This window comes from Saccopteryx leptura, chromosome 3 (assembly GCF_036850995.1).
Source record: "Saccopteryx leptura isolate mSacLep1 chromosome 3, mSacLep1_pri_phased_curated, whole genome shotgun sequence".
NCBI classification, from domain to species: Eukaryota; Metazoa; Chordata; class Mammalia; order Chiroptera; family Emballonuridae; genus Saccopteryx; species Saccopteryx leptura.
The window spans coordinates 220,957,220-220,974,390 of record NC_089505.1 but is presented as its reverse complement, the minus strand read 5'-3'; the positions used below and the strand labels follow the sequence as shown (position 1 = coordinate 220,974,390).

General features: G+C 46.2%; 1 protein-coding gene across 1 annotated transcript in view; it reads left to right on the top strand.

Moving 5' to 3' along the window:
- Positions 1-17,171, top strand: part of CNGA3 (cyclic nucleotide gated channel subunit alpha 3) — a 74,929-nt gene that overhangs the window by 17,873 nt on the left and 39,885 nt on the right. Inside the window, exons 3-5 of the mRNA XM_066377620.1 lie at positions 9,404-9,517; positions 11,679-11,858; positions 14,372-14,425. Of these exons, the coding sequence (XP_066233717.1) occupies positions 9,404-9,517; positions 11,679-11,858; positions 14,372-14,425 (348 nt within the window). The remainder of the gene's footprint in view (positions 1-9,403; positions 9,518-11,678; positions 11,859-14,371; positions 14,426-17,171) is intronic.

Here is a 17,171-nt window from a genome sequence, read left to right as displayed (position 1 = left end):
TTCTTTCTTGAGGATCTATCTAATGATGTTAGTGGGGTATTGAAATCCCCTACTATTATAGTATTGCTGTTGATCTCACCCCTTATATCCATCAATATCTGCTTTATATATCTGGGTGCTCCTATATTAGGTTTCTAGATATTTATAACTGTTATATCTTCCTGTTGGATTGCTCTCTTTATCATTATGTAGTGACCTTCTTTATCTCTTATTATATTGTTTTAAAGTCCATTTTGTCTGATATAAGTATTGCTACCCCAGCATTTTTTTCATTTCTGTTTGCATGAAATATTTTTTTCCATCCTTTTACCTTCAGTCTTTGTGCATCTTTTGTTTTAAGGTGTGTCTCTTGTAGACAGCATATGTATGGGTCCTGTTTTCTTATCCATGCAGCTACCCTATGTCTTTCGATCGGATCATTTAATCCATTTACATTTAAGGTTATTATTAATATGTTGTTGTTTATTGCCATTTTATTCTTTAAAGCTGTATTCCTCTTTTGCTATATTCTTTTTTCCTTTGATCTGTTTACAACAGGTCCCTTAGCATTTCTTGCAGCATTGGTTTGGTTGTAGTGAATTCCTTGAGGGGTTTTTTTGTGTTTTTTTTTTTTGTTTGGGAAGCTTTTAATTTCTCCTTCAATTTTAAGCGATAGCCTTGCTGGATAAAGTAGTCTTGGTTGTAGGCTCTTGTTCTGCATTACCTTGAATATTTCTTGCCATTCCCTTCTGGCCTCAATTGTTTCTGTTGAGAAGTTGGATGTCATCCTTATTGTGGCTCCTTTGTAGGTGATAGCCTTTTTTTCTCTAGTAGCTTTTAATATTTTCTCTTTATCACTTAGCTTTGGTATTTTAATTATGATGTGTCTTAGTGTAGATTTCTTTGGGTTTCTCTTTAATGGAGTTCTCTGTGCTTCTTGAACTTGTGAGATGTTTTCTTGAATTAATTTAGGGAAGTTTTCAGCTATGATATGATTGAACAAAGTCTTTATTCCTTGTTCTTTCTCTTCTTCTTCAGGAACTTTTGTGATGTAGATGTTATTTCTCTTCATGTTGTCATAGAGCTCTCTTAGAGTTTCCTCAGACTTTTTGAGTCTTTTCTTTTTTCTGCTCTGCTTCTATGCCTTCATTTATCTTGTCCTCTAACTCATTGATTTGATCCTCAGCTTCATCCATTCTGTTTTTAATTCCTTCCATTGTGCTCTTCATTTCTGATATTGTATTTGTCATTTTTGACTGATTCTTTTTTATTATTTCAATATCCTTTTTTATATTTAGTATGTCTTTACTTAGATGTTCATAATGACCATATATTGTTCTAAGATCTTTGAGCATCCTAACAATCGTTATTTTAAACTCTTCATTCAGTAATTTGGTTAAATCTGACTCATTCGGGTCCTTTTCTGGGGATTTCTCTTGATTAATTTGTGTTGCATTTCTCTGCCTTCCCATTTTGTCTGTGTATAAGAAGGTTTTGGCCACTGGAGTCCAATGGGTGTGGCCTCTGTGTCCTTGGTGTGGTCTGTATGCAGGCCCTCCACCCCCTCTGTCACTGCTGCCTAGGATATTCAGGTATGGGCGTTGCCTGTGCCAGGCCACTGGGGCTGTCACAGCAGTTTCTGCCTCTCCTCCACAGGAGGGGCTGTGATCACATGCCCAGGTCTACAAGCCTGGGGGGCCTTGGCCTTCTCCCTGCCCCCGTGGGTGGGGTTATGAGCTGTGCGGGCCACAAGCCTCAGCACCACAGACAGCGGTGAGCACCTTTGCTCAGCTACTGGTCTCCACCTGTTTCTGGGCTTTCGCTCTGCCCGTAAATGGGCCTGCTCACCAGTGAGCTGCAAGCCTTGGCTCTGCAGGCAGGTGGGGCTGTGTGCCCACACACAGTCATGGGACTCTGCCTGTTCTGGGCTATCACCCTCTCCCGCCAGAGGAGACAGCTTGCGTGTGCAATGGGCTGCAAGCCTCGGTTCTGGGGTTTCAGGGAGGCTGCACCCCCACATGCCCTTGCTCAGTGGGGGGTTTCTGCCCCTTCTGGGGCTCCCATTCTTCCCCCCCCCACACTGCAAGCAGGATTGCAGACGGCGGGCAGCTGGGCCTGACCACTTTCACATGTCCCCTCCTCCCCCACCAGGCAAGACAGCTCACACCTGGGCCTCAGTCGTGGCTGGCGGGCTTCTGCCCTTGCGGATGGAATCACGCTGCACCTCCCGCCACCTCCCGCCCTCTAGCGAGCCCTCAGCTGTGTGGGTGGGGGCACTGCAGCTCAGACCCTAACACTCCATACTGTAGTCTGGAAAGCTCTCTCCTTCTAAGCAACTCTGCTCTGAGTGCTGCAGGAGAGCTTGGTTGGCTGGTGTCCTGCCTCCCTTTGGTGGTATTGCTATTTCCAGGGGGAAATATTTGCTTCAAATTTGGGGAGTGACTCAGCCAAGGGGTTAGGGTGGCTGTCCCTCAAAATGTTTCTCCCTATGCCTCCTAGATTACACTCTCTTCCTGCTACTCCAGTCCTCTCCTCCCTTGCTGTCCCCCAGAGCCCCAGGTGAGTGGTTGTGAGGGAGGTTTTCTGTATGGTCCCTTTAAGAAGAATCCTGGGTCTGAGAAATCTGTCTCTTTCTCACAAACAGTATCCTGACTTGTTTTGCTGCCAAATACTGTCCATACGCCTCTTCTAGACTCTGGGGCTGCAGGCTGGGGATTTGTTCCTGGGACTCAGGACCCTCCCCTCTCCGCTAAACTCACTTCCCACCATGCGAGTCTCTCCCAGCTGCCATTCACTCCGGGGAGCTGGGCAGCCCTCTCCGCATTTCTGCTTTTCCTACCAGTCTCAGTGTAGCTTCTTCAGTGTTCCTTGGTTGAAGAGTCCTCTTAGTTGGTTTTTCCAGATGATGGTTCTTAAAATTAAGTTGTAATCCACTTTGGTTCTGGGAGGTGGAAGTTGGTACATCTGCCTACTCCAGAGTCCTCAGTTGGTTTTTCCAGGTGATGGTTCTTAAAATTAAGTTGTAATCCACTTTGGTTCTGGGAGGTGGAAGTTGGTACATCCGCCTACTCCATCACCATCTTGCCGCTCCACATCAGGAAGAATTTGAAGCAAAATGGAACTTCTCCTCATGGCTCCCTTCACCTCTAGTGGGGCACAATCAGAGTATCTGTTGGAGCCTGAAGACTCCTGGGGCTGCAAAGAGTAGGGGCTCAGTCTGGCTCCTGGTCAGGGCTCTGAATCAATGCCCTTCCACAATGCTATTTGTGGTTTTCATGGGAGAGAATGTCCTCCCCTAACTTCCCACCACCTGGTCCCTGACCAGCATGATGGCTAACAGCACAGATCAGATTGCTGATCTGAACAATGGCTATAGCTTACCAGCTCTGAAAAGATGTTTTACTGCTCCAAGCTTCCATTTCCTCATCTACACAACGTACTAGTACTTACCTCAGAGGGATACCGTGAGGTTCAAACCAAATTTAAGAAAGGTTAAAACTCTTGGTGCAGTTCTGCTTGTAATAGGCACTCCATGAAACTCACTGTCAGTCTTAGAAATGAATCCCCCTGTGGGCTGTCTCAGGTATCCCAGGCTGGAAGACTTCTCCTCCCCTGACCTCAGAGAGCCCTAGCTGTCTAGACATCTGGAAATGGCCCTTTCCTGCCTGTGTCCCAGTCATGCTTTTTCAGCCTGACTGCTAGCCAGGTCTCACTGAGCCCCACATGAGGCCTTGCTTGCTGAAGATTAGTAGAGTTCCATGGAAATACTGCATATATTTCAAACAGATAGAGAGAAAAATTGCTTCTTTCATCAGGTGTTGTGCTTCATTTCATAGAGGCAGGAGGAAGATGGAAGTTTCCAGAATGGGTCCCATGGTACACCAGGGATTGAGACCCTGTCTCAGGCTGGGAGTAGTATGGTGGGGTCCAGGGCCCTCCCCTGCTTCCCAATGTAGTCCAGTGTCTGTCTAGTCACAGATGATTTCTCCTATAAGATTTATTTGCAGAACTTTGGTACAAATACAAAAACATTTTAAAGTTTCAAATCACTATTTTAGGGGAGGATATGGTGTTTTAACAAACCATAGATCTTTGCCTTGAAATTCAATCTTTTTTAGAAAGCTTTTAGGAGGAATGATTGTGAATGTGTGCCCTTAAATATTTTTAAAATTTTTATTGATTGGCTTGAGAGAGAGAGAAGAAGGGAGAGAGAGAGAAAGAAAAAAAATGAACAGACATCAATTTGTTGTTTCACTTGTTTACACATTCATTGAGGTTGATTCTTGTATGTGTCCTGACACTGGGGGTTGAACCAGCATCCTTGGTGTATCAGGACAGTGCCCTAACCCATTTAGTTACCCAGCCAGGGCACATCTTTAAATATTAATTACTCCTTATCCTCAGTGACACCCCAAAACTGTGCTGAGGGCCTGTGTCGGGTGGCACTTGGCTGAGTCCCCCCAAGAGGGTGGAGACGCCATGGTCTCCTTCCCTGAGAGAGCCCCGCCCTAGTTTGCTTTTTGTTTTTGTATGTTTGTTTGCTTGTTTTTTTACCAAAGTGGAGACCCAGGTTTCTTTTTCTTTTTTAAAATCATTGGGATCATTTTCCTAGTGACCAGTCATAAAGAAGAATGGAAACAGTTCCCTTGAACAAAGAATTAAGCTTACACTCTGAAAATACCATGAGAAGCAACCAGTGATGGATGCTTGCCTTCCCCTTCCCTTCTCTCTTCTTTCCTCTCTCGGTCTCTCTAAAACTCAATCAATAAATTTTTTAAAACTTTCTTTTTTATTTAGATCTGTTTAAGTTGACTCAGTTACTTAGGAGCTACCAGGTATTTTTTGAAGATGACATAATAGGGAAAGACTTAGAAAATTGTAGTTAGGACTGAGGGCACCTCCGGTCCCAGCCCAATGTACTGGGGTAGTAGCTATTTTAGGTGAGCTTTGGAGCATAGGATTCTGTGTCCTAAAGAAGAGGCATTTTCTGTGTTGATCCCCAAGCAGAGTCCCAAGCAATTATCACTGAAGAAAAACATTTTCAGCTGCTTACCAATAGTAGGTAAGAATGCAGTGACTTTAGTTTCCTGGGCATGTGCGGCCAGTGTTGGTACATGGTGATCACTCAAATTCCTCAGGGCTTGGGAGGAAGTAAAATAAGATATCACATTCTCCGCTCTTGTTCTGAAAGGCCGCTTCTGTTTACTCTCATGTCCCCAAGGTCACCCGAGGAAGACACCAAATACTCCACAGAGGACAAAGTTAACTACCACTTCCAGTTCTGATGAGACCTCTGTCTTCTCCTAGTGACAGAGGAAACTTTACCTCATGGACATCAAATCCTCTTTAGAAGTAAACATAGAAGATGAGCATTGCACGTTGGAAAGTATCTTGTCTTTCAAAGAGTCACTTCATTGTGTTGCACTCTTTGCTCTTATTTTTGCTAATTACCAAGTTCATGAGGCCTCTTTCTGCTAAAGCACCATCACCACCTAGAGCTGGGGTCTGTGAATGGGAAGGCAGGTGGCTTCAGGGCTGTCCTGGACTGACCTGCTCATTTTGCAGAGACTGAGGCCTTGTGGAGTCCTTGCCCCAGGCCCCTCAGCCAGCTCAGTGCAAGACAGGGTCCTGCCTCCCACCTCTGAATTTCACTGGGAGGTTCTAGATCCTATTCTTGCATTGATTCCAAAAATGCCTTCCTTTTCTCAGTGCCTGTGTGTCCTTAGGGACTCAAAATGTCACCTAGACATTCAGTTCCTTTCCTCTTTTCCCATCTCAGAGGAGTAACTACTTGGGTTTACTGCTTAAATACTCCAAGCACTTAACACATTGCAGATCAATCAGTAGTTTTTTGCTAGCTTTACCCAGTGGCCAGATAAGTTTCTATTGAACGAATCAAAACATTTTACATAAGTGTTAAAGGCATGCTTTTAAAATACCAATTGCATTTTGAAGTTATTTATTACATGTTCTTACAAGCTAATATCTTTTAAAAGTACGATACTTTGTAAAAACAAGCCTTAGAACAGAAAAGACGAGAATTCTCGTGATCCATTCACATTGTTAACAGGTAGAGACTCTGGCCTAGAACAAAGACATCACGTTAGAAATTCAAGCATCGCCTGACTAGGCGGTGGCAGAGTGGATAGAGCATCGGACCGGGATGCAGAGGACCCAGGTTTGAGACCCCGAGGTCGCCCACTTGGGCGCAGCTCATCTGGTTTGAGCAAAGCTTACCACCTTGAGCCCAAGGTCACTGTCTCGAGCAAGGGGTTACTCGATCTGCTGTAGTCCCACAGTCAAGGCACATATGAGAAAACAATCAATGAACAACTAAGGTGTCGCAACGAAAAACTGATGATTGATGCTTCTCATCTCTCTCCGTTCCTGTCTGTCTGTCCCTATCTATCCCTCTCTTTGACTCTTTCTCTGTATCTGTAAAAAAAAAAAGAAAAGAAATTCAACCATCAAGAACCAAGTGCGGAGATGCATAGGGAAGAAAGACTCCCTCAGGTCCATTGATCTTACATTATATGAGGCTCCACCGTTCTTTATGGTTAAATGTGCCTTTCTGGACTTGGGTCTGTGAACAACACTTACATCAATATGAAATTACCATTTTCCCCTTTCTTCCCTTTTTGAAAACCAGGAAACAAACCCAGGGAGGGTGAGTGACCAGCCCACAGAACCTCTGCAGAAAAGGTGCTGGGGCAGGGATTCAACCTAAGCCTCTCACTCTGCCACCTCTCCTCCGAGTGGGTGTTATAGGTTCAGTTTACACACAATAGCTCTCATTGTGGCCAGCAGCAGGCCTGCTTTGAAATCGGGGTGAGTTCTGCCCTCCTCACTGGCTCACAAGCATTGATGTCATGGGCAATGATTCCTTTGCTGCTAATGCAACTAAATCTGGTCACAGGATGTGTCCTCTGGTATTTAATAGAAGCCAGACTCAGCAGAAATGCTGGGCCAACTGCTTGGTGCCAAGAGCTCCCCGAGGAGCTGCTGGGGGGCAACAAAACACCTCCATCCTTGGGATTGCCTCCAGACCTTACAGGTGTACCTGCCGTGACAGAGCTCCAACCAGCTGTCCATTGCTGCCACCACCTACCATCATCACATGCCAGCTGCTAGGACCCAGGGGCTGGAAAGACAGGTTCCCCTGTCTCCTCCTGCTGTCACTGACCCAGGTGCCTCGGAATGAACATTCCACCTTTGTAATATACAGCATATTAGAAGGGCAACTGAATTGTAGCTCTCTTAACTGCAGCAGGGCCTGGCAGGATGAGGATGAGATATGAGTGGTCTCTTATGGGCGTAGAGGGGGAATTCAATTAAGTGGTTTGGCAATGAAGAGCCATGCCTACTTAGTACCACTGGGTGGATTGGAGCCACGTCTCTCGTTGCATGCCACGGGGCTCAGTCCTCAGCCTTGTCTTATGCAACTTTTGCTTTAATTGATACCATATGTGAAAACAGAGGGCAACTTTCTGGAGTGGGTGTGAGCAGGCTTTAAAATAGAATAGAATGGGCCCTGGCTGGTTAGCTCAGTCAGTTAAGAGTGTCATCCTGAAACTACAAGGTTGCAGGTTCGATTCCCAGTCAGGGCACACATGGGAAGCAGCCAGTGAACACACAACTGAGTGGAACAACAGATGGATGCTTGCCTTCCCCCTCCCTTCTCTCTCCTTTTCTCTCTCTGTCTCTCTAAAAATCAATCAATAAATTAAAAAAAAAATAAAGCCCTGGCTGGATAGCTTCGTTGGTTGGAGCATTATCTTGGAGTACGGAGGTTGCCTGTTCAATGCCATGGTCAGGACACATACAGGAGCAGCTTGATGTTCTAGTCTCTCTCTCTCCCTACCTCTCTCTCTCAAAAAGGGGGCGGGGGATAGGACTAGTTTCAAATCTCAGCTTTGCCACTTGGCTGAGTGCCCTTGGAAAAGTTACTTAACCTCTCTGAACCTTGTTTTCCTCTTTTATAGTAGGGTTGTACATGGCCGACGTATAATAAGCAGTCAATAAATAGCATATGGTTTGTGCATTGTATTTTTGAGTGAGATGGAGTTGGGAGGAAAGGCTAGTATGATGCCACTGCACACCAAGGGTCCCATAACATCAAGTGACTCAGATAAATAGGAAGTCCAATTCTTATTTCCAATAAATACATTGTACATGCACAAAACAGGATCCCTGGCTTAGCTGCAGCCATGTTATAGGATGTTACGTTTGGGCTGATAGTTGGTGATGGGGCACCAAAGCACATGAACCCACAAACCTACCAACCCTCTAGCTTGTGCTGGGTAGGGTGGTCTTAGTCTCCCTGTCAGGCCAGGCAAGAGTGCAGGAACCTATTCCCAGGAGAATGATTGGGAAATGACAGGAAGAGATTTGACCCTGATGAGGAATAGCAGGTGAGCTGAGGGTGCTAGCCTGGAAAAGCAGCACATGTGTGGGGGTTGTCCCATCATGGAAGGCAGCCATGGAGAAGGTGAAGGCACCAGCCTCTGTGGTTCCAGAAGAAGAAAGCAGCTCTGCCATGGGGAAGCTGAGGGCAAGGGAACCTGCTAGCCGGGCTGCACAGAGAGGGCCTGCACGGGACACGGCATGGTCGTGAGTCTGCCACAGCTGGGATGGCAGGATTTGCAGGAAGGAGGAGGCTACAGCTCAGTGGCTGGGATGCAGAATTCTGCCTCCCAATCACTCACTGGGGAGAAGTGGAGCCTTTTCCCCTGACATTAACTCTTGCCTCTTCCTTCAGCCTTTAATACCATGTCAAGAAGGCTGAATAGGTTGGAATAGGTCATGAGATAGAATTAATTTGTCTTGCCTGGGCTCTTTAAGACTCGCAGAATGGAGTACACATCCCTAGAGGTCAATGCTTGGATGGCTTTTAATCAGGTTGATCAAACTTTAGCCCCAGGAGTTTTTAAAAGAATGGGAAAGAAAGGAAAATATTCCCAGACACACTGGTCTTATTCCAGGCAATTCCATAAACACCAGGGTGGCACTCATCTTGCCTTAGAAGATGGGATTTCATTAGACAGAGATGAATTTGAACCAAATCCTCATGTGGAATCAGAGTGTGGAAACAGCTGCTATGTCTCCAGGTAGCGGCTCTAGGACCTCCCCCTCCCAGTGCTCTGATGAGGACCATTTGCTGCTGGCCTGCCCCTCACTGAGCCAATGGCAGCAGCTGGTGTTGAGCAACTTTCCTGGATCAGGCTTGCTATAAAGGAAAGGCCTCATGTATCCTAAAGGGCCAGGATTTGCAGCAGCGTGACCTGAAGTGGGGAGCCCCTGGCTGAGGACCTGCGACAGCAGCTGTCCTCATTAAGCAGGGCATCTGGCCATCTCATTCCTGATTGTGTCCAGGAGGTGGAGGAGCTTGGAATCAATTTAGCCCGCTGCATTTCTGATTTCCTAGGAGCCACTCACCATGCGAGGAGACGTGGTCAGGACTGCGGCAAGGGATTGCCATGGACACCAGAGGACGGGCTGAATCCAGGCAAGGCTCCTTCACTGGCCAGGAGCCTGCCAGGTAACTGGTGGGTCTCAACCTTCACCTTGGGAAGGAGGAAACTGAGGCAGAAAGAAAGCAGATGCATTTCACAAAGGTGGGTGGAGGTGGGTTGAAGATTTGGAGAAAAAAGAGGCAGGAACAGAGCTGTCAGAAACCCATCAATGAGTACTTCTCTGTTGGGTCAGGTGTTCCAAGCTCAGGAATGTCTAAGAAAAACTGCATTTATCTGAAATTGCTTTAATAAAACATGCTATTGAGAAATTTGCTCAATTCTGGAAAAATTAAAAAATAAATAAATAAAAAGCAATCCAGAAAGTTTTGGAAAAATGGTCCAGCCAGCCATGGGGACCCTTGCATGGACCACTCACTGTAGCATGTAGACAGCAATAGTGGCACTTCTGAGATGGCCTCTGGCAGGCCCTCGCTAGTATAGCATGTGTCCTTGTAAAAGATCTGAAAGATGAGCCAGGCTCTGTCTCCTTCTGATGCCCCCTGTCCTCTGGCATCGGCAGCTATGCCACCTGGAGGAAATCTGGCACCTTTCCAACTCTCATCTGGAAGTGCATCTAATCAGCCAGCTCATGGCCCCATGGTGGCTGCAGTTAGGCACCAACTCACAATGGGGGTCCACACAGCTGGGTATATTGTTTCCTTCCATCAATTTTGTCCATAGTTATTTTACACAATCATGTTTTCTACAGTTTTTGCTTAAGATCACTGCACAAATTTGATTTGCTTATCCTTCATATTTTCATTGTGAAGGATGCTACCATTATTTGTTTCACTATTCTATTGTAGCTGGACATTTAAATGGTTTCCAATGCTTTTGTCTTACTAATGAAGTGCTGTCTTAAGGCTCATTGATTGCAAGAAAGAGAGTACCTTCAAATCAGCTCAAATGAAAAGACCTGGGGCAGGGCTGGGGCAGGTTGCTGGGGGAAGGTGGGACACAGGCCACCTCATGGAAGTGGAGCTGGTGGGGCTCAGGAGGAGAGCTGGGGAGGCAGTAGCTTCTCCCTGTCATGGAGTTTCAGGTCCTTGGTGCTTTTTATCTGCATGTCTTCTTTGTTTTTGTCTTTCTGCTCACACATCAGTAGTAGGCACAGGCTGAGAATCACCTTCACCATGTGATCTTGAGTTGAAACATCCAACTCCATCTTGGAGTGGCTCTTAGATCAGTGGCTTGAGTGGCTCTGTGGTTCAGCTGTCCACCTCTGAGGCCGCTGTGTGAGGCTAGAGAGTGATATGGCTTTGGTTTCACCTTCTCAGCCAAGGGAAGATGTGGAAGGGGGCGAGTTGGGCTGGGTGGGGCTTCAGCAGATGTTCACAGCAGTAGCTGTTTATGTTCCTGGGGCTTTTTCTTGCTTCATTTTATTCCCTTAGGCTAAGGTCACAAGACTGCAATTAGGTTCAAAGTATGTGAGCATTTGTGATTTCATTCCAGGTTGCTTAGAACTATGTATATTTGGGGGACTGTGGTATGCACTGTCGGTGCCAAGTCAGCGAAACCAGACACCAAAATATACAGCTGAGCCTCTCCTCCTGTTCCCCTCGGGCAGAAACAGGGATGGCAGGCAGCAGGGCTCAACTCAGAACACCTCACTAAGTGTTCTAACTGTCCCTGCCCAAATCCAAGCTCTGTGGGCATGGGCTGTCGGTCTCAGGGCCTGAGGCCCCAGTGGGGTCTGGTTCCAGGAGAAGGGTCAAGGCAAGGTGCAACTGGATTTATGTACAAGCCTGAGGAGAAAATGAAAGTTTGTATAAGAAACAGTAAGACAGGGACTGGGGGAAGGCTCTAAACTGTATCTGACAACTTGTTCCCTTAAACCTTGCTCTAAATTTTTCACCATTTGGAAATTGCTTTTTTTTTTTTCCTATTCCTATACTAGCCAGGCATAACAAAGAGTTCCATGCAGGATAAAAGGAACAGTGAGCAGAAAAGCTTGTTCACGTTCATTTGAAGGCTCATGCCTTTGTCAAGTGAAGGTATTAGAAGGACAAAGCCATAATGAGGATGGCATCCCTTACAGAGGGGGAGGCTGTGTTCAGGGTGCAGGTGTCAAAGGAGATGGAAATACAAGGCCCTGGAAGAGTGAGGTGCAACCTGAGCCAGGACCAAGGAGACGAGAGCTTTCTTCTTCCTCCTCCGGGCACTGGCTGCCCATCTGTGCCCTTCCAGGTTGTGGCGCCTCATCATCACGCTGCGTGTGTGGGCTTCCAGGCACTTACACCACCAGGAACAGAGACCAGACTCCTTCCTGGAGCGTTTCCACGGAGCTGAGCTCAAGGAGGTGTCCAGCCAAGAAAGCAATGCCCAGTCCAATGTGGGCACCCAGGAGCCTCCAGACAGAGAAAGAAGGTAGGGGCCGAAGTGGGGAAAAGCCACCTGCACCAGGCAAGCAGCAGGAGGCATCATGTGCTAGTTCAGCTGTAAGTTACTTCTTGAAAGTTTCTGTCTTAGGGGAGCACTGAGTGTTCTAACTGTCCCCACCCAAATCCAAGAAGTCCTGCAGAGTAAACCAGAGTCCCCAGCCTCATGTGACCCCTAACCCATCCTATTCATAGCTGAGCTAGGGTCCTCCGGAATTGGAACTCTCAGAGACACACATGAGGGACCTTGCCTGACCCATCTCTGCCCACCAAAGGACCCTCCTCCTAGACTGCTCTATAACCCACCTTGATATAAGCCCACTTTAGGAGACCCACATTGTCTTCTTGCTTGGGAAGGTGTGAGGGTTGCTGACTGAGAGGCAAAGGCCCCTTGGAAGGACATTCTTGAGCTCCTGTTTTCACATGAGCCTGGCCTGCAAACCTTTGGGCTCCTCAGGCTGTGGGAAGGGGGCCGTGGAGGGTGTGGGTGCTGGCCACGATCTATGCAGGGACATCCCAAGTTCCCAGGACCAGGCTTCCCAGACCACATAGGCTTTTTCTGACTTCAAGGCCTTAGCTCTACTCACTGCTGAACCAGAAAGACGAGGTGGGGATGTGATTGTTGACAGCTAAGGAAAAAGAGAAGGTGGAGAAGGAGGAGGAGCAAGAGAAGGAAAGAGGGAGGAAAGAGAGGTTTGATGGTAAGCCAACCAGACCTGCTTAGTTCCTTTTGGGCAAGCAAAGACTTCTTTAGCTAAACTGACTGAATTCTCCACAACCTTAGACTAATGGAAGTGAACGTTACACTCTGCTGATTCCCCAGTGTGATCAGATGAGTGGAGAGTTGAACTAGGACCAGGGCCAGGCTTGACTGAATCACAAATGCCTGGTCACGGGAGGGAAGGATCAGAGTGGATAGATTAATTTGATGGTGCAGGATAATAGCTGATCAATTAGGGAGGCTTCCTGGGAAATGAAGACCTTGACTTTTTGAGGCAAGTCCCATTCCCAAAGCAGAATGCACACAAAGAGAGGTCTTACTTCAGTGGGTTTGGGCTTGTGGGATCACTGGCTCAGAGTATGATGAACACAGGTCACTGCCCCACAGAGTTAAATTTTCACTTCTTCACAATCTCACAGGGAAGTTTTCTTTCCTGGGTTTTCAGATGATTGGAACCAATCCCCAAATAAGCCTGGGTGAGGAGAGGGAGACTTGGGTAGGGCACGTAGAAGCCCCCAAATGGCATTTGGCTGGATAGTCAGCATTGTAGAAGAGGGACCCTCAGGGTCAGGCTGGGGCTGCTGGCTTTGGTCTCCAGGTCTCCTATGAGTATCTGCAGTGACTATGAACAGGCAGCTTGGGGAGGCCATGCTGGCTTCTTTACACCATCCATGTCATAAGTATGCCCTGGCAGCTGACCACTTGGAGATGAGATAATGCCTTTTCCCATAAAGTGCTGAGCCATTCAGCTTTTCTTTTAGCTTTTTTTTTTTTTTTTTTTTTTTTTTTTACAGAGAGAGAGTCAGAGAGACAGGTAGATAGGGACAGACAGACAGGAACAGAAAGAGATGAGAAGCATCAATCATCAGTTTTTTGTTGGGACACCTTAGTTGTTCATTGATTGCTTTCTCATATGTGCCTTGACCATGGGGCTTCAGCAGGCCGAGTAAACCCTTGCTCAAGCCAGTGACCTTGGGTCCAAGCTGGTGAGCTTTGCTCAAACCAGATGAGCCTGCCCTCATGCTGGCGACCTCAGGGTCTCAAACCTGGGTCCTCTGCATCCCAGTCCGACACTCTATCCACTGTGCCACCACCTGGTCAGGCCATTCAGCTTTAAGTAAATGTTTCGTTGGGTGCAAAACCAGCTCCCCCTTCTACCAGACCCTCATATATAGATCAGGGGTGGCAGGACCAGACATTTTAAGATGAATGTGAAGGCAGGGGATGGGAGAGGAGAGACTAACAACCGGGGCAGTTCTGTCCATGGTCCTATGTTCACCCTGCAAATTGGAAGTGGCAGCCATTAGTGAATTTCCAAAGAGGGCTGTTCTTTGAGAGCCAAGCCTGTGCAGACCAGGGTAGCCAGTTGTCACCACTGCTGATGGGTCCATTCTGATGTACCAGGTACTTGACCTGCCTTACCTGAGAGCACCTGAAGCACAGGTGTCACATTAAGTCCATGGCTGTACCATTCTTGCCACTTTCACATGATTAAACTGAACGAAATAGAGTGGAATCTGAGTCAGATGCCGGGTGGAGTCGCATGGTTGATCCCCATTCACTCCGAAGCTTCCCTTTAGCCAAGCGTTTACCCTCTCTTCACCCCAAGGCTTTTACCAGAATGAACTAGTCACAAAACATTTTAGTCCCTGATATCCTCTGTTCTTCAAGCTGTGTGGAAGTCCTGGGGAACAGGGTAGGGGTACTGGACTACCCACCTGAGGCAAATGAATTGGAGCTGAGTTCATGTTCCCATGCTTCATTCTCTCTGCCTCCTGCAGCGGCTGGCCCCTGGCCAGAAACAATGCCAACACCTGCAACAACTCAGGGAAGGAGTGAGTACCTCAGCTCCCCATGAGCCCAGCCTTCCCTCCTCCCTGCAAATGCCCCAGCTTTGCCTCCTCCTTAAGTATCCCTGCTTCTCATCTTCTCAAAACACTGCCAGACCATTCTAGAATCCCGTTCCCGTCACTGGAATTCCGTCCCTGGGAACAAAGAGCAGAGAGGAACTTGCTCTGTATGACTTCTTGGGGCAAATAATTGTATTTCTTTGCCTGAATTTTTTTATCTATAAAGCAAGAGATTGGATGGGATAAACATTTTAAATTTTAATGCCTTCTGTTGCAGTCTATTTGAGAGTGCAACACAGAGCTCCTTTACCATGCAGTGGTGTTCTCTTACACCTCAAGCTCCTGTGAGCCAGTGAAATGCTCTTATCTTAAAGGCCAATCCAGGCCAGTTTGAAGGGTGGAATCAGGGCGGTAGAAAGAGGAAATTTAAATATTTCCAGAACATAGCCTCTAGAAATGGTGACCCACTCTACTTACTTTCTGTCACAGAGCCAGCATATCAGTATGATGTGAAATGATGGCAAATGCCACCCAAGAGCCCAAGAAGGTATGTGCACATGTGATCATACATGTGTATATGTGTGATCTTACATGCATGTGCATCATTCTCCTGCCTTCTTCATGGAATACCATGGGAATAGGTAGAGGAGTGTGTTTCAGTTAGAGCCTAGGGAAAAATCATCAATATCAGCAAGAAATGCCAATTTCTTGACTACCAATTAAAAGAGAAATGTACCAAGGCTTTTTCTTATTTCCCTCTATTAGAAACTTTTTTACATTTTCCTTCATGAACCTTAGTTCCATTTTGTTTGCATAAATTTTGACATCAAATCCAGATACCCAAATGAAAACAATCAAGAAAAATGAAATTATTTCATCTACAAAACAATAGCTATTGTGATGTATGCTTAATGTATAGCCAAACCTATATTAAATCCTTTGAAATCTGCTGCTGAGTCCCACAGTGAGGAAAGGCTCAGGCCACTAGAAACCATAAACAGAGGTCCTAGGGCTCTCTTGGCTTCTTTGTCCTGGGGACGGCATATGGTTGAGAATGGGGGTGGATGACGTTGGCTGTAATGACTCCTAGAAACCTTTTCAGATGGGCTCATATGACAGATCTACACTGCAGCCAAGGGCTGAGGGACAAAACTAGACACTGTCCCAAAGAGTGCCACCTAGACACAGAGATACAGAAATAATTCTTATGGACACCCATCCCCATTCTCCTGCCACACTTCTGGCATTTTCACTTATTCCCATGAATCTTAAATCTCCCTCCATGATAAAACTGTTCAGACAAATCAGTATCATTTTGCAGCTGGGTGGATTTGAGGATGCAGCTGGATGATGCTGGGTCTTTCCTAAGCCCTCATCAGGATGGTAGCCAGAGGAAAGGCCAAAGCCTATAATCAGGGGTCAAAATCCTAGACAAGGAAACCTGAACCTGGTGCAATTAAAACTCCCACCAAGGCCAAAAAACTTGTGGGCACAGCCCTCTGCTGGTGTCTTTATGTTAAGACTTCAGAGGGATCCAAGATCATGGCAGAGTAGGTGGAAGCTACACTCACCTCCTTCCCAGACCAAACTGGATTTACAATAAAAATACAGAGCAGTCAACTTGAACAACCAACTGAAGACTAGCTGAATAAAATTCTTATAACCAAGGATTTACAGAAGAAGCCACATCGAGTTTGCAGAAAGTGCGAAGACATGAAAAGGGCTGGCCCACTCCCATGGGTGGTCACTGAGATTCCAGAGGTATATCTCAGCTGCAAAGGCCCCCCTGAGAAGTGTGAGATATCAACCCATGACAGGCTCCCCAGACCAAAGCACCAACACCGGAAGAGGCACTCACATAACATTTGGCTATGAACAGTAGCAGGGTTTCTGTCTACCAGAGAGATATGAGTCCACTAGATACAAAGGTACCCTCTTTTTTATTTAGAAATTAAATTTAATGGAGTGACATTGATCAATAAGAGTTTATAGGTTTCAGGTGAACATCTCTATAGCATTTGAACTGTTGATTGTGTTGTGTGCCCATTACCCAAAGTCAAATCATTTTCCATCACCATATATTTGTCCCTCTTTACTCCCCTCCTCCCATCGCTTCCCCTAGTACCCACTTTATTTTTATCTATGTCCATGAGTCTCAGTTTTATATCTCAGCTATGTGTGAAATCATACAGTTCTTAGCTCTTTCTGATATTCACTTACTATAATGTTCTCAAGGTCCATCTATGTTGTTGTAAATGGCACTATGTCATCATTTCTTGTGGCTGAGTAGTATTCCATTGTATATGTGGACCACATCTTCTTTATCCAATCCTCTTTTGAGGGGCACTTTAGTTGTTTCTGTCTTGGCCACCATAAATAATGCTGTGATGAACATGGGAATGCATGTGTTTTTGTATACTGATATTTCTGGGGGTTTTGAGTAGACACTCAGTAAAGGAATTGCTGGGTCATATGGTAATTTTATTCTTAACATTTTTAGGTACCACCATACTGTCTTCCATAATGGCTGTACCAGTTTACATTCCTAATAACAGTGAATGAGGGCTCCTTTTTCTCCACAGCCTCTCCAACACTTGTCATTATCTTGTTTTGTTGATAACAGCCAACTTAAGAAGTGTAAGGAGGTATCTCATTGTAGTTTTGATTTGCATTTCTCTAATAGCTAGCGAAGATAAGCATCTTTTCATATATGTGTTGGCCATTTTTGTTT